The sequence below is a fragment of the Schistocerca serialis genome, chromosome 2 (genome assembly GCF_023864345.2).
Source record: "Schistocerca serialis cubense isolate TAMUIC-IGC-003099 chromosome 2, iqSchSeri2.2, whole genome shotgun sequence".
NCBI lineage: Eukaryota > Metazoa > Arthropoda > Insecta > Orthoptera > Acrididae > Schistocerca > Schistocerca serialis.
Genome location: NC_064639.1, coordinates 31,964,335 through 31,982,837, shown reverse-complemented (window position 1 = coordinate 31,982,837; position 18,503 = coordinate 31,964,335). Strand labels below are relative to the sequence as shown.

Genomic DNA, 18,503 nt, shown 5'->3' with positions numbered 1-18,503 from the left:
GCTAAATAAAAGATTCAGACTACTGAAGGCACTAACTACTGATAGGCATAGTTAGCAAATGAAAGATTTTCATTGAGAACATACAATGTATTTATCTTAATAGTGTCCAAAAGTGAGACTCAGAGCCATAACCGCGTCATACAGATTCTCGCATTCAGGTTGTCAGTAGGCATGACTTAGTTTCGTAACTGGACAAAGGTTGATGGAAATACTTGAGCATTTTTGTAATCAAGTTATGGACACATGAAATCTCTACCCCTGCTCATTGGTTACGTGATCTACCTATCTAATCTCCAGCATTCTTCTGTTGCATCACATTTCAAAAGCTTCTATTCTCCTCTTGTCTAAACTATTTATCGTCCATGTTTCACTTGCATTCAAGTCTATACTCCAGATAAATACCGGCAGAAACGACTTTCTAACACTTAAATCTATATTCGATGTTCTCAAATTTCTCTTCTTCAGCAACGGTACATTTTAAATCTTCTCTACTTCATCAGTTATTTTTCTGCGCAAATAGCAAAAATCATTTACTACTTTTAGTATATCTTTTCCTAATCTAATTTCCTCAGTAACGCCTGATTTAACTCCACTGTATTTCATTACTCTTGTTCTGCCTTTTTTTATGTTCATCTTATAACCTTTCGTCGAGACAATCTCCATTCCTTCCGACTGCTCTTGCCAAATACATTCGAGTAAAGATGGGTCGATTCTTTACATTCAAAGCCTACTGTCAAGAAATAAAGCTCAGTGTATCTACACGGAACAACATCATCGTAGACTTACAGGAACCATCTGGAGCGCTCTATCAGAAGTGATTCGGACACCTGCGCTGGCACTACATTCCCCGTAGCAGACCATTCTCCACCATTTCGGCAAAATTCTGTACAGTCCAGACATGTTGACAGAGCTGTAAATGAGACTGGGAGACTTCCGTACAGGCTATCTGCGACCACTTCCTGTGAGTAAAGTGTACCAAATCATGGGAATAGCACCACCAAGCATTCGCAAGAAAGCAGCTTCATAAGGGGAGAAGAAGAAATAGGAAACTGATCCCAGACATCCACTGTTGGAGGTAAGCCTCAACGCCTAAGACTCAGATCAACAAAGAGCTCCATACAAACAACTGTAACTATTCCTTCATATCCCGGAGCTCGCAGAGTGGAGCGTTGGCGAGATTCTTTGCCTGCAGCATACGAAGTGAAGGCCAAAGAGAAACCAGCTGCAGATTCACACCTAACGTACGTGACATGGAAACGCCGAAAGGGTTGAGAACCTATGGTGTCACGATGTAAAGTCAATCTCAGGAAAGGGGGGAGGGGGCTTCAGTGGTGATAAAATTTGCCAGGGTGGTAACTTGCAGAACTAACAATATCTCCTCGTATGCAGCAACCTGCCGAATACAGTACTATCAGTCATCTTGCTGCAGCTAACAGAAAAGAAGTTTTTCATCTTTCTGACTGTATTTCATACGTTCTTGTTGTAGATATTAATCCCTGTATTTTTATTTTTATTACTTTTGTCTGCAATCTATTGGATTTCCTCTGTAGTTGATTCTTTGCGTGTTATTAATCGTCTACCAGTATTGTGATAATTTCGAGTCCTAGTCACGTAAAATAAATTATAAATTAACTAGCACTTCGTGGACTTTCTGCTGACTTATGTGCAGCAATCGAAGTATTCTCTCTCTCTCCTCCCTCCCTCCCTCTCTCTCTCTCTCTCTCTCTCTCTCTCTCTCTCTTCTCCCCCTTGTATGTCTGTCGCAGTGATAATGTGTTTCGTATTCACTGCGGTAAAAGTCTTAAACGGAATTTCGACTTCTTCCGGGTACGCTTTTCCTGCCATTACTCACAGCTGCCCTTTGGACGCTAGCACGCCACTAATAGCGATTTATTGTCGAGTGCCGTCCACGGCTCATTTCAGCGCCGTTGAATATGTAACAGGGCAAATGGTACCGCGAGCGCGTTTCATCTTTCCGCCGGTCTGTGATGCTAAATGGCGCGTAATTTGCAGCTGCGGGAAATTATTCACCAGTTAACCGTGAACTGCAGGACCACAATTTGACCCTCTGGTTATACAGGTTTGCAGTTAAGTTACAATGTTGTTATGCTGTGGTTAAAGTATCCAAGAAATTTTACCTCTCGCTTTGGTTTGAGGTCGCACGCTAAAGAAAGATTCACTGATTACATAGCTCCTTTTTATATGTTCATTGTAGAAACAGTTTAAGATGGGTTATATAAAATATGTGGAGCTGCGGGTTGGAGGCCAGATATCAAGGTTCTTCCTCAGACGAGCATAATTAATTATTTATTTCACAGTAAGTCACATGAAAGAGAGCAAAGCTAACCGTGGAAACCAGTGTGCTCCTAAAACTCAACGACAGTTCTTTTCAGATGGCTACGGCTTCTACAGACGATGGATAGCTTGATCTCAACACGATGGTATAAACATCTCATTTAAAGACAAATGTTGTATTTTTTCTTTGGGGTATTCTATTCTTTACCCCTGTGTTAGAACTCAATTTATTTTAATTATATTTGTCTCTTTGAGGTTTTGTTCGGATGTGACTAAGTTCAAAGATAAAGTTATCGATTAATAGAACATAGTTTTAATCTTCTGCACGAGTGTCTCATGTAGATATAAATTTGGGCTACATTTCAGTTTACATACAGGACGACATAGTTTTTATTTTCAAAATAACCATCAGAATTTACAAGCATGCACATATGACCTTGTGGTACTTATCACAGTTGCGTTTAGGATCAAAGATTCCATTTACTTTTAAGAAATGTTTGATGTACCGTTCACCAGGGGTCGAAAGAAACCCAGAAGACACTCAAACTCTAGCCACGCTTTTGAGAGCAAGCTTGGAGCTACTGGATTCACTGACTTCATGCGGCGCCGCAGTTCATCCAGAGCTTTTGGAGCTGGTGGCATATTGACGGGATCTGTCCCAAACATTGCAAAAACGGGTAACATACCGTGAAGCCAGGCAACGTTGGAGGTCGGTGGTGCAATGCGAAATCAGTGCGGCCCTTAGGGTTAATCCGTCGTTGAGGCAGTTTATTGTGTAAAAAATGCTGTTACGTCACGTCGAAAATTGTAACTAAATTATACCTATTGAAACGTTAACACTGACGCGGCGCACGTTGGATAACGAACGAGCGAGATAGCTCCATCAGTCAATTTAGAAGTAGATGTCCTCTACGTAGTGGAGCGACTTAAATTGATTGAGGCAAATCTTCTGGGCCAGATTTTACAGCAGTTAGGTTTCATTCGCAATATGTTGATGAAATAGCACCATGTTTAACCATCAAATACAACCACTCGTTCGTGAAAGACCTGTACAAAAAGACTGTACAGTTGTTCTAGTCACACCAATACTCAAGAAAGGGACTAGAAGTAATTCGCTGAATGAGAAGTCCAGATGATCGATTTGCAGTGTGATTTTGGAACATATACTGTCCTCGAACTTTACGAAACACCTGAAAGAAATATATATTGACACATAGCCAGCACCGATTCGGAAATGTCGTTCTTGTGAAACACAACTGCCTTTTTATTTTCGCGAAGTAATTACGCTATCGACAGGGGTCTCAAGTTGATTCCATGTTTCTAGATTTCTGGAAGGCTATCGATACCGTTCAACACAAGCGTCTTCTAATCGATCTGCGTACATATTGAGTATCATCTCCTGTGTCACAGGATTCGTGATTTCCTGTCAGAAAGATCACAGTTCTTAGTAACTGACGGGAAGTTAAGAAGTGAAACATAAATCATGTCCCCAAGCAAGCATTATATGCCCTCTGCTGTTCTTAATCTATAGAAACGGTTCATGAGACGATCTGAGCAGCTCTCTTAGACTGTTTGCAAACGATGTTTTCATTTGCAGTCTGAAAAACTATTCAGGAGATCAATACGGACTACAAAATGATTTACACAAAAATTTTTGAAATCATCGTAGAAGAACAATGACGCGTAGTACCGACTGGTAGCTGTCACGAACTGCTTCACTACTGCACAGCGGCTATGTACACTGGCTCATCAAGGCGTCTGCCAACACATCGTTTTATATCATGACTAATGTCGATTTTATGTTAGTTTTAAAGATGGATAAGTTTTGTATTACATGGCCGATAGTGAACGTTATATATTTCAGAGCTTTGGTCTCAGAACGGTTTATAGACAGTAACTGGTTACCAGAATTAAGAAAGAAAACTTTTATTGCTTTCTAGACTCTTTTATATTACAATATATCAGCATAGTTCGAAAGTGTCAGCTGAGCCTTAACAATACAAATGAGAGGTCCTCCATATGAGCTCTAAAAAATTCCGTTAAATTTTGTTTACACGACAATCTGCATAAATTTGAAAGTGTTCGATTCAGTTAGATTAAAGCAGTCACGGAAGATTACGTTTCATTTACAAAACTCTAAGAGATGCAACGAATCTACTAAAGAGACTACGTATACTACGTTTTTCCTTCTTCTTGTGAGGTATGGTTTTCTTAGTAGTTAGGATTGACGGAGGACACTGGAAAAGTTCAAAGAAGGCCAGCCCGTTTTGCATTATCGTCGAATAGGGAAGACAGTGCCACGAATATAATAAGCGAATTTGGGGGGCACTCATTAAGACAAAAACGTTTTCCGTTGTGACTGGATCTTTCCACGAAATTTCAGTCGTCAGCTTTCTTACCCGAAAGCGATAAACTTGGTTCACTTCCACCCACGTAAGGAGAAACGACCATCACCATAAAATACGAGAAATCAATGGTCGCATGAGAAGTAGAATTTTTCCCACATGGTATTCGAGAGTGGAACGGTTGATACATACTGTGAAAGTGGTTCTACGCACCTTCTACCAAGCAGTTAAGTGTGAACTGCAGAGAAGACATGAAGATCTAGGCGTAGACGAAGAACTCTAGGCAGCCACATGTACCAGCAACTTGTTACTGACACTAAGGTAAACTTGTGGTCTTGACGTGAATGTAAAAATCCATCCGTTTATAAGATATTAATGTTAAAATTCACCTCCAGTATCTGTCTTCATCCGTGTAAAAGATATTACCTTGTGAATTTGGGGTACTTTTCCGACTTGATAGACCACAAGTGTCCCGTATCAAACTGTTCGTCTCAACTTGCTCTACACTACTGTGGTACATCGTGAACCTCAAATTGCCCTTCAAAAACTACATAAGCTACAGCGTAAGGGCCTCGAGCGAGTTTGTCAAAATTCTCGCGCTCTCTTCGCGCAAAACATTAGTTCTAGAGAAAAAAAAATGAATAGGACCTTTTTCGCGGGAGTGTGTGATTATTCAAGAAAAACTTACACAAAGTGGTATTAAACAAGTTCTACCTCGGAAACCATTCGGCATAGGGCATACGTCCATATGAAGTTTTTTGTTCAGAATCATTAATACTATCAGCCCTCAAAGCATGTACCCTTCCTCCTGACTCACCCTGTATACAGGCTGAATCACCTAACGTTACCGCTGGATATATTTCGTAAACCACATCAAATACTGACGAACCGATTCCACAGACCGAACGTGAGGAGAGGGGCTAGTGTAATTGTTTAATACAAATCATACAAAAATGCACGGAAGTATACTTTTTAACACAAACCTACGTTTTTTTAAATGGAACCACGTTAGTTTTGTTAGCACATCTGAACATATAAACAAATACGTAATCAGTGCCGTTTAATGCATTGTATAATGTTAATTACATCCGGAGATATTGTAACCTAAAGTTGACGCTTGAAACCTCATACGTTCAGTTGCGTGTTGTAACAAACACGGGCCACGGTCGGCGAGCAGCATCTGCAGGGACATGTTTACGACGACGACCGTGTTTAGGAGTGTGGCTGTGGTGGACTGTTGTGGTTTGGTCTAGCTGTCGCAGTGTCCGCATGTAGCGCTTGCTGCTATTGTTGTTCTGCATTCGTCTCCGCACGCAGACCAACTGTAGTACACCGTGTTACCAGACGTCTGTGATAGTGTAGTGTTGTAGGAACTGTGACCATGGTGTATTCGAACTCTGAAAAGGTGGAGATGATACTCATCTATGGCGAGTGTCGACGAAATGCAGCTGAAGCCTGCAGGGTGTATGCAGAACGATACCCGGATAGAGAGCATCCAACGTGCCGCACATTGCAAAACATCTACCGCCAACTGTATGCGACAAGTATGGTCGTAGCACGCAAACGGGTCCGTAACGGGCCCGTCACAGGAGAAGCTGGTGCAGTTGGTGTGTTAGCTGCTGTTGCCATGAACCCACACATGAGTACACGGGACACTGCGAGAGCCGGTGGACTGAGTCAAAGTAGTGTCATGCGCATACTGCATCGTCACCGCTTTCACCCGTTTCATGTGTCGCTACATCAGCAATTACATGGTGATGACTTTAATCGTCGAGAGCAATTCTGTCAATGGGCATTAACAGAGAATGCGTTGCAGTTCTACCTGTTTACCGATGAAGCGGGTTTCACAAACCACGGGGCAGTGAATCTACGGAACATGCATTACTGGTCCGTGGACAGTCCTCGCTGGCTCAGACAGGTAGAGCGACAGCGACCGTGGACTGTAAATGTATGGTGCGGAATCATTGGCGACCACCTCATTGGTCCTCACTTCATTGCAGGGGCCCAAACAGCTGCAACATACATCGCGTTTCTACAGAATGATCTGCCAACGTCGCTCGAAAATGTACCTCTGGAAACGCGTCGACGTATGTGGTATCAGCATGATGGTGCACCTGCACATTCCACAATTTTAACTAGGCTGACCCTTGGTACGTTAAAGGAGAATGTGTACCGTGATGTGCCTACAACCCCAGAGGATATGAAACAACGTATTGTGGCAGCCTGCGGCGACATTACACCAGATGTACTGCGGCGTGTGCGACATTCATTACGCCAGAGATTGCAATTGTGTGCAGCAAATGATGGCCACCACATTGAACATCTATTGGCCTGACATGTCGGGACACACTCTATTCCACTCCGTAATTGAAAACGGAAACCGCGTGTGTACGTGTACCTCATCCCTCATGGTAATGTACATGTGCGTCAGTGAAAAAGACCAATAAAAAGGTGTTAGCACGTGGACGTAATGTGCTGTTCCAGTCTCTTCTGTACCTAAGATCTATCACCGTTCCCTTTGGATCCCTACGTAATTCGGTGCTCTCCGATACACACGATCGAACAGCGGAGGAGTGGTATTCAATCGTCAACTTTAGGTTACAATATCTCCGGATGTAATTAACATTTTACAATGCAACAAACGGCACTGATTACGTATTTGTTTATATGTTCAGATGTGCTAACAAAACTAACGGGGTTCCATTTAAAAAAACCTAGGTTTGTGTTAAAAAACATACTTCCGTGCATTTTTTTTTGGTTTGTATTAACCAATTACACTAGCCCCTCTCCTCACGTTCGGTCTGTGGAGTCGATTCGTCAGTATTTGATGTGGCTTATGAAATATATCCAGCGGTAATGTTAGGTGACTCACCCTGTATACAGGGTGTCCCATTTATCTTGACCACCCTAAATAACTGTTTGTCCAGATGCAAATTACAAAATGTTTCAAGCAAACGTTCTTTAGCCGTCAGGGGGACTTCAGTCAGCAAGATTGCCTTCGTTGTAGCTTTGTTTTTTACAAAGATATGAACAGCGGTATGATTTTTTTCAATCACGCCCTGTATTTTTCATTCGGTAATACATTTCCTCTCCTAAAGTCCTATTCATAAATGTGTCACAGTGTACCATTCACTCAAACACAACGTTATTAATTACATAACACTGACGTTGACGCTCCCAGCGCTTAGTGCAGGTACTCGCGGTAAAGGAACACATCCATGTACTGACCTTGACAGAGAACAAATGTAAACATAAGTAGAAGGCACATCCGTCATTCCGTCAACCATCGTCACTTGAAGAGTTGTGTGAGTAGAATGTACAACGAAGAGAAGGTAGAAATGCTACTCGTCTATGGGAATGTAAGTTAGCAGAACAGTAATTGTAATACTGTTTTCTTATGTACGGGTACATTTATTACAGTAGTTTAGTCCTTTTAAATACTGTTGTGTAGAGTAGGCATACAGTAAAGGCTGTCCACCCTACAAAATGCGTCGACGTAATGTTTCTTTTATTGTTGTTGTTGAAGGAAGGCGAAATGCTACGCAGGCAGCGGAACTGTACAGAGAGCGATAACCTGACAAGAACCCATCTTCCGACGGATGTTTTCTCGTCTGGTTGCGACGCTTCAGGAAACGGGAAATTTCAATCCACGACAACCCAATCGCCGTAGCACTCGCACGGACGAAGCTGCAGAAGTTGCTGTTCTCGCTTTCGTTGTTATGAATCCATATGTGAGCACACGACAGCTAGAACACGAGATTGGCATTCCCGAAACCAGTGTTCATCGTATTCTTACACGTCACCGGTTCCACCCTTACCATGTGCACATACATCAAGTAATGAATAGGAATGATTTCTAGAATCGTGTACAGGTCTGACAGTGGGCACAGCAGCAAATCCTCGCCAACCCGAACTTCTTCTCCAATGTTCCATTTACCGATGAATGTTCCTTCTCAAACAAAGGACAGGTAATTACATGGAACATGCATTATTGGTCCAGCGACAACCCATGATGGCTTAGACAGGTTGAACATCACCGTCAATGGAGAGTTAACGTGTGGGATGCTTGGTACTACAATTATTGACCCTTATTTCATCAATGGTAGTCAAAACGGCACAGCGTGTGCCAACCTCCTCATACGAATTCTTCCTCCTCTTCTGGATGAAGTGCCGCTAAGAACCAGAATGCTTTTTTAGCATCAACTCGATGGATGTCCAGCACGTAATGCCTTGCGTGCACGTCGTGTTCTGAACCGAAGGTATCCAGCCCGATGGATTGGTCGAGGAGGAACAGTTATCTTGCCCTGATAGGTCTCCTGATTTAAGTTCTCTGGACTTTTTTTCTTTGGGGATGCATTAAAGACGTTGTCTATCGTGATATTCCAACAACTCTAGAGGACATGCAGGAACTTATCATGCTTTCTTTTAATTCTCTTCAGCAGGAAGTAGAAAATAATTCTTTGATTCAACGAGTGCACCAGTGTATCGGTGTCCAGGGTCAGCACTTTGAGCACCTTTGAATATTATACTCCTGGGCAATGGTACACGAGAGACAAAGTCAATTTTGTGTTATGTTTTTACTTGGTTTTCATTTGTGTTCTGACAACTCCAGCAAGTGGAGGAGTTTGTGATCCTGGGCTCAAAGTCAATGTTGTGTTATGTAATTAATAACATTTTGTTTCAGTGAATGGTACAGTGTGATACATTTTTGAATAAGTCTTTAGGAGAGGAAATGAATTACCGAATAAAAAATACGGGGTGCCATTTAAAAAAGTCATACCGCTGTTCATATTTTTGTAAAAAACAAAGCTACAACGAAGGCAATCATGCTGATTGATGTCCCGCTGACGGCTGAAGAGCATTTGATTGAAACATTTTCTAATCTGCATCTGGACAAGCAGTAATTTATGGTGGTCAAGATGTATGGGACACCATATATATATATATATATATATATATATATATATATATATATATATATATATATATAAATCCTGCCTTGACTCAATGATTATTCATTTCACTGATTGTGTTCGTTTCATGTTCCATTGAGCGGTTCATATAATATAGTCAGTATACGTAGCAGACTTAATCACATGACAGCTACGGACGTGAGGGACAAAAGTTCTTTGAAATTAACTGCACCAGGAATACGGTCCCTTACGATCCACACCCTCATTCACAGCTCTGAAGTACTGACTTTACTTCTGAGCGATGTGGTGCATTATGCTGATGCCAGTACTCGAACGGCCTTTTCATCTGAATCGGTAGTACTCACATGGTACTTATTCTCTACAGTACTGATCCACAAATACATTAGAAGTTCCAGCATTATTCTTTTCAAATTGATTATATTATTAATAAAACTATTTTTGAGACACGTATTGTTATCTTTCAATGACTAGTCCATGATCACTTTTTAAAAAGTAAGAGTCAATTCTGAATTACACAGAACACTACATATTTTTATACAGTTCGTGTGAATTTAAAATCTGATGCAGAATATTTTGTTCCTATCGTTTGTTATTTCTCCAAAAGTAGTTATGCATTTCTCATTCGTAATGAGAAATTCTTACGCAAAATTGGTTTCTGAGATTCTCATTAAAACGTACCCTGGACTAATAGCGCCGTTTTGGGAATAGTTGTGACATTTACAAATGATCGAAACGATTTGTTATACGAACAAATTTAATACAAGAGAAAGCGTGCATGTATCATCTTTCTTTGCAGGATGTGCTGTATGTCAATGTAACCAAATAAATGAGGAAGATACAGTAATGTTTCTTGCTTTCCCACATTATTCAGCTGTGTGAAAGTTGAATGAGAGCTGCATTTATTGGCTATGATACAGCGACCCCAGATCACTCATTAACCCAGCATCTGTTCTCACGAAATGTAATGTAGAGGAAGAAAATTCTACGGTTGTGAGCAATGAGTCTAACCAGTGACACGGCACAGCTGGCAACGAAAGTATTTAAATTTACTTTGTACAAATTATACGTAAATACACTCCTGGAAATTGAAATAAGAACACCGTGAATTCATTGTCCCAGGAAGGGGAAACTTTATTGACACATTCCTGTGGTCAGATACATCCCATGATCACACTGACAGAACCACAGGCACATAGACACAGGCAACAGAGCATGCACAATGTCGGCCCTAGTACAGTGTATATCCACCTTTCGCAGCAATGCAGGCTGCTATTCTCCCATGGAGACGATCGTAGAGATGCTGGATGTAGTCCTGTGGAACGGCTTGCCATGCCATTTCCACCTGGCGCCTCAGTTGGACCAGCGTTCGTGCTGGACGTGCAGACCGCATGAGACGACGCTTCATGCAGTCCCAAACATGCTCAATGGGGGACAGATCCAGAGATCTTGCTGGCCAGGGTAGTTGACTTACACCTTCTAGAGCACGTTGGGTGGCACGGGATACATGCGGACGTGCATTGTCCTGTTGGACCAGCAAGTTCCCTTGCCGGTCTAGGAATGGTAGAACGATGGGTTCGATGACGGTTTGGATGTACCGTGCACTATTCAGTGTCCCCTCGACGATCGCCAGTGGTGTACGGCCAGTGTAGGAGATCGCTCCCCACACCATGATGCCGGGTGTTGGCCCTGTGTGCCTCGGTCGTATGCAGTCCTGATTGTGGCGCTCACCTGCACGGCGCCAAACACGCATACGACCATCATTGGCACCAAGGCAGAAGCGTCTCTCATCGCTGAAGACGACACGTCTCCATTCGTCCCTCCATTCACGCCTGTCGCGACACCACTGGAGGCGGGCTGCACGATGTTGGGGTGTGAGCGGAAGACGGCCTTAACGGTGTGCGGGACCGTAGCCCAGCTTCATGGAGACGGTTGCGAATGGTCCTCGCCGATACCCCAGGAGCAACAGTGTCCCTAATTTGCTGGGAAGTGGCGGTGCGGTCCCCTACGGCACTGCGTAGGATCCTACGGTCTTGGCGTGCATCCATGCGTCGCTGCGGTCCGGTCCCAGGTCGACGGGCGCGTGCACCTTCCGCCGACCACTGGCGACAACATCGATGTACTGTGGAGACCTCACGCCCCACGTGTTGAGCAATTCGGCGGTACGTCCACCCGGCCTCCCGCATGCCCACTATACGCCCTCGCTCAAAGTCCGTCAACTGCACATACGGTTCACGTCCACGCTGTCGCGGCATGCTACCAGTGTTAAAGACTGCGATGGAGCTCCGTATGCCACGGCAAACTGGCTGACACTGACGGCGGCGGTGCACAAATGCTGCGCAGCTAGCGCCATTCGACGGCCAACACCGCGGTTCCTGGTGTGTCCGCTGTGCCGTGCATGTGATCATTGCTTGTACAGCCCTCTCGCAGTGTCCGGAGCAAGTATGGTGGGTCTGACACACCGGTGTCAATGTGTTCTTTTTTCCATTTCCGGGAGTGTATTACAAAATTTTGTGAAAACGTTATCTCTACTAAAAATAAATCTGTGAAAGCGTCCTGTCCCTCTGTCTTTGAACGCGATGATCTCCAAACCTATTAGACCAATTTTCATTGGAGTTTCGCAGGTAGCTCGACCATAGTTGGTGTACTGTATAGGCTTTAGTTCATCAAAATCGGATGACGGGATTTAAAGTTTTACTGAAACTTTCTTAGCTATCTCTCTGCTTGTCTGAACATGCTACGTAATCTCCAAAACTACTACATGGATTTTCGTGGGATCTTCACTGGGCACTTGAGCGTAGCTATGTGTCATGAAATCTGGACCACCAAAAAGAATGTCCGTATGTATTATAAGCAATTAAGTATGTATGTATGTACGTACGTGTGTTACATATCTCCTCAGAAACCACTGAGCTGATTTCAACCAAATTTGGAGCCCGTATCACTTACTGCCTGTGATGAATGCCTGTAGGAGTAAGAACCACCTACCTATCAGAGGGGTGCCTGAGAAAGAAGTGCAGACCACGACGAGTGAATACCCAGATTTTATTTGTACAGTATTTGAGAACTAGGGCACTTAGTGACCTGCAACAGTCTTTCCACATAATATGCAACCACTGTGAAGATTTTTCTCGCTTACAGACCTCCAAAAATGAGGAAAGAAAGAAAGTTTCTCCCTGAGCACATTTTCGCTGTTCATGCAGTAACACTGACGCATGTTTATTTCTTCTTTGCTACTGACAGTATTTACGACACATTTTGCAGACAGTGTGCAGATGCAGTACTGAATATACGTTCAAAATGATACCATCATACGGCACATGTTTCAGGACACATGATCTCATAATCAATGAGGTGTGTGGGAAAATTGCCTCATCGTTCATGACGTCTGAATTTATTGCTTCTTTGGTTGTAACTCTGTTCGCAACGCATTTAGCGCTCAGTATCCACGTATGCCGCTGAATGTACCTACAAAATTCCACTGACGGCGTAGTGCAGCAGCACGACATGGCATGGACTCGACGGGCCGCTGGAAGTCGCCTGCAGAAAAACTACGGTCCAAGCAGTATTGTCTTGAGCCCAGGAGACGCGCTGCGGGTGATGTCGTGTTGTTAGAAAATGCACGCGCGTCCATCGTCTGATGCCATAGTCCAATGACGCCGGATTTCACTGCAGTGTCCTAACAGATACGTTCGTCGTACGTCCCACATTGATTTCTGCGATTATTTCATGCATCGTTGCGTGTCTTTTATCGGTGACAATTCTACGCAAACGCCGGTGCTCTCGGTCGTTAAGTGAAGGCCTCGGCCACTGCGTTGAGAGGTAGTGTCTGAAAATGTGGTATTCTCGACACACTCTTAACACTGCGGAACTCATATTATTGGATTCCCTAACAATTTTCGAAACTGAACGTACCACACCTGTAGCTGCAGCGACCACTCCGCATTCAAAGTATGTTAATTCCCGTCTTGCGGCCATAATAGAGATGGAAATCTTTCAAATTCAAATGGCTCTGAGCACTATGGGACTTAACATCTGAGGTCATCAGTCCCCTAGAACTTACAACTACTTAAACCTAACTGACCTAAGGACATCACACACTTCCGTGCCCGACATAGGATTCGAACCTGTGATTATAGCAGTAGCGCCGTTCCGGACTGAAGCGCCTAGAACCGCTCGGCCACAGCAGCCGGGCCCGGGAAATCTTTCCACGTGAATCACGTGAATAGAAATGATAACTGTGTCAAGTCCTTTTACACCTTATGTACGCGATATTACCGCCTTCTGTATATGTGCATATCGCAGTCCAACGACATTGTGTATCGTTGTAGAGCACTGAGAGACGAGGAGGAGGAGGACTAAAGGGTAAAGGAGGAGATGAAGGAAGAGGAGATGGACACAAAAAAGAGAAGGATGGAAACAGGGGCTGGAGAGGATGGACAGAGAGAGCGGCAGAATTAGATGGACAGAAAGTTGGGGTGGGGGGGGGGGGGCTTGAAGAGAGACAGAAAGACAGAAGGGGGCGGGGCAGACGGACTGAGAGAGGGGTGAAAGGAAAAGATTTGCCTATAGAGTTGAAATAAACACATACCTGGGCAAGAGTAGGTACTCAGTTATTTCATTTGTCAATAAGTTTAAAAAATTAACAAATATATGTCGTTAATAATTAGTTTGAAAATTGCTGAATTCATATTAAATCAAAGCATCTGTTCACAAAGCATTTCACTGCCATACAGATCGATTTACGCAATGTTACATTTGATACAAATGAAGTGATCGATATCAATCAGTATCGAACAGTTCGTAACACAAATCAGGCATCGCAGTACAGAAATTGGACTCTTACACGGTCTTGTAGAAACTAAGTGTTGAAGCCTCCCAAACTCTTTTGTGGTTCCCTTTTTAGGTACTCCACGTCGACGTCTGCTCGTAGATACATATCGTCGGTAGGTTTTCCGGCTTTACTTCCCGACGTGACAGCGACGACTCTCCGATGAGGTGCGGGCCTTTTTTCCTTGATTCTTTCGTTAAAGGGCGGGAAACCCGTGTCAGTCAGCGAGACAATAATTAGATTGGACTTTATCGTGTTAAGATTCACGATAAACTGTTAAAATCGCTTCAGCGTGTGCTACGCTCGATCCCGTCGCCTGACGTGCCGCTGCGGCGCGCCGTGTTGCAGAGCACGTGGTGTGGCAGCTGCGGCAGTCAGAGGGCCGGACGCGCGACCTGCTGGCGCCGCTGCTGGGCCGGCTGGTCGCGACGTCCCGAGGCGACGACCCGCTGTCGGCGCTGTACGGGCGGCTGGTGGCGCGCCTGGAGGCGCCGCTCCAGCTCCAGCTGCAGCAGGGCGCGCCGCTAGACGGCGCCCTGGAGGAGCTGCTGGCGCGCCTCTTCCCGCTGGCCTACGAGCGCTCGCTGGGCGGCGGCGGCGGCGCGCACCGCCTGGCGGCAGAGTACCGCGGCTGCCTGCGGAGGGCGGCACGGGAGCTGCGGCCGGTGGGGGACGCGCCGCGCCGGCTGGCGGCGCCCCTGCAGCGCGCGTTGCGGGCGGCCGGCGTACTGCGGCAGGCGCTGCTGCTCGGCTCCCGCGTGCTCAGCCGCGCAGACTCGCTGCTCACCGGCCAGGGCGGACCCACAGGTACGTCCGCCGTCACCAGCCCAATTACGCTGTACAGTAAGGACATCTCTATTAACTATGTACACTACTGGCTACACCACGAAGATGATGTGCTACAGACGCGAAATTTAACCGACAGGAAGAAGATACTGTGATATGCAAATGATTAGCTTTTCAGAGCATTCACACAAGGTTGGCGCGATGACGGGGTGTTGTGTGATGTCCTTAGGTTAGTTAGGTTTAAGTAGTTCTAAGTTCTAGGGGACTGATGACCATAGATGTTAAGTCCCATAGTGCTCAGAGCCAGCCAAGGTTGGCGCCGGTGGCGACAGCTACAACGTGCTGACATGAGGAAAGTTTCCAACCGATTTCTCATACACAGGCACCAGTTGACCGGCGTTGCCTGGTGAAACGTTGTTGTGATGCCTCGTGTAAGGAGGAGAAATGCGTACCATCATGTTTCCGACTTTGATAAAGGTCGGATTGTAGCCTATAGCGATTACGGTTTATCGTATCGAGAGATTGCCGCTCGCGTTGGTCCAGATCCAATGACTGTTAACCGACAGGAAGAAGATACTGTGATATGCAAATGATTAGCTTTTCAGAGCATTCACACAAGGTTAGTTAGGTTTAAGTAGTTCTAAGTTCTAGGGGACTGATGACCATAGATGTTAAGCAGAATACGAAATCGGGGGGTTCAGGAGGGTAATACGGAACGCCGTGCTCGATCCCGACGGCCTCGTATCGCTTGCAGTCGAGAATACAGGCATCTTATCTGCATGGCTGTAACACATCGTGCAGCCACGTCTCGATCCCTGAGTCAACAGATGGGGAAGTTTGCAAGACAACAACCATCTGCACGAACAGTTCGACGACGTTTGCACCAGCGTGGACTATCAGCTTGGAGACCACGGCTGCGGTTACCCTTGACTCTGCGTCACAGACTGGACCGCCTGTGATGGTGTACTCAACGACGAACCTGGGTGCACGAATGGCAAAACATTTTTTCGGATGAATCCAGGTCCTGTACGGGCCTTTCTCGATACAGATAACCTTCGAATGCTATCCTGGCCAGCACATTCTCCAGATCTCTCACCAATGGAAAACGTCTGGTCAAAGGTGGCCTAGCAACTAGCTCATTATAATACGCCAGTCACTATTCTTGATGAACTGTGGTATCGTGTTGAAGCTGCATGAGCAGCTGTCCCTGTACACTCCATCCAAGCTCTGTTTGACTCAATGCCCAGGTGTATCAGGGCCGTTATTACAGCCAGAGGTGGTTGTTCTGGGTACTGATTTCTCAGGATCTATGCACCCAAATTTCGTGAAAATGTAATCACATGTCAGTTCTAGGATAATATATTGTCCAATGAATACCCCTTTATGATCTGCATTTCCTATTGGTGTAGTAATTTTAATGGTCAGTAGGGTATGTAACAGACCCGCTTGGGAAGCAGGTGTGAAAACTGGGTACCAGGGGCTTGCTTGAGGACAGTATTGTCTACCTAAACTGGTAGCCAACAGGCAAAATAAATAAACTTTGGGAACATGATTTCAATGAATGGCTATTCATTCTATTTTGTGAGATGTAGTGGGACCCATCTCCCTCCCCCTCACTTGAGGTTTACTCAATAGTCGAGTTAAAAATATCTAAAAATTCGGTTTTTTACTTGTTTTAAATACTGATAACAGCACTTCAATAAAAATCATGTTTTATTTATTAAGTGTGTTACCCAGTGTTTTTTACCATTTGATTAAAAACACTTCATCTTAAAACCCCAGTCCTGAGAAGATTCAGGAGGACCTACAGACAGAAACAGACGGACAAAAAGGCTACACGAAAATAGTATTAACTGTTTTGATTGTACCTTAAAAATCCGATCTTTTATTGGAGTATTTCATACTTTAAATATCATTTAACCTAAACCGTCTTTACAGATAAAAGACATAGTTTGTGCCTTCCTTTGATCTGTATGATGACACTCTGGATTCATGTCACCACTAAGAGAATCCTTGTCAGTGAACTTCCACAAACGATTAACTTATTGTTCACATCTGTGTTCTGTCTTGCCGGCATGCTGCTTAACACACACATTGTAAATGTTTTGATACAAAATCATGTTGAACACAATCACATCGGCCTTATACACGGTGATTTTTTTCCACCATCTACAAACTCTAGCCATTGATCGATGGTATGATATGGAACTAAACCTGATGAAATAATGTCCGGAAAGCATGGTTTCCACGCTAGATATCATTTCTTCACCCGCTCTGTCATGCAGCCACAGTTGCAGCATGTGCTGAAAATAGTTACCAGTTGCCTCAACACGTGCATGTATGCGCCGTAGCATGTTCTGTCTCACACCTTCTAATTGGCCAGGCTGCATCCGAACAGTCTCAAAGTACTCTCAACAATTTACAAGTGTCAGTCATGTAGTTATGAGTGCACTATGTCGAAGCTAAGTGAACTCAAACGTGAGAAAATTGTTGGTGCTTTATCGTTGGGCTTCCGTAACCAAGATAGCCGAAGTGCTTAGTGTTGCAGGAGACACTGTATCGACGATTTATATCACATAGGAGAGAGCGAAAAAACATCATCTCCCCTAAGTCATAGCCCGATCAGGGTGGCCAGGCGGTTCTAGGCGCTACAGTCAGGAACCGCGCGACCGCTACGGTCGCAGGTTCGAATCCTGCCTCGGGCATGGATGTGTGTGTGGTGTCCTTAGGTTAGTTAGGTTTAAGTAGTTCTAAGTTCTAGGGGACTGATGACCTTAGAAGTTAAGTCCCATAGTGCTCAGAGCCAAGCAAGCACTAAGTCACAACACGGACGAAAGCGTAGCCTGTCTTGAACGATCGTGACAGACGGTCACCGAAGAGAAACTTCCTGGCAGATTAAAACAGTGTGCCGGACCGAGACTCGAACTCGGGACCTTTGCCTTTCTCGCGCAAGTGATCTACCATCTGAGCTACCCAAACACGACTCACGTCCGCTAGTGACAGCTTTACTTCCGCCACTTTCCAAACATCACATAACTCTCCTGGGAACGTTGCAGAACTAGCACTCCTGCAAGAAAGGAACTAATACTAGTTCTGCAAGGCCGCAATATCCTTTTTTCCAGGAGTGCTAGTTCTGCAAGGTTCGCAGGAGAGCTTCTGTGAAGTTTGGAATGTAGGAGACGTGGTACTGGCGGAAGTAAAGCCGTGAGGACAGGGCGTGAGTCGTGCTTGGGTAGCTGAGATGATAGAGCACTTGCCCGCAAAAGGCAAAGGTCCCGAGTTCGAGTCTCAGTCAGGCACACAGTTTTAATCTGC

General features: G+C 44.6%; 1 protein-coding gene across 1 annotated transcript in view; it reads left to right on the top strand.

The window, feature by feature from the left end:
* The window catches only part of LOC126458641 (glypican-5-like), a 415,406-nt gene that overhangs the window by 195,860 nt on the left and 201,043 nt on the right, over positions 1-18,503 (top strand). The window contains exon 3 of the mRNA XM_050095808.1: positions 14,751-15,209. Coding sequence (XP_049951765.1) covers positions 14,751-15,209 — 459 coding nt within the window. The remainder of the gene's footprint in view (positions 1-14,750; positions 15,210-18,503) is intronic.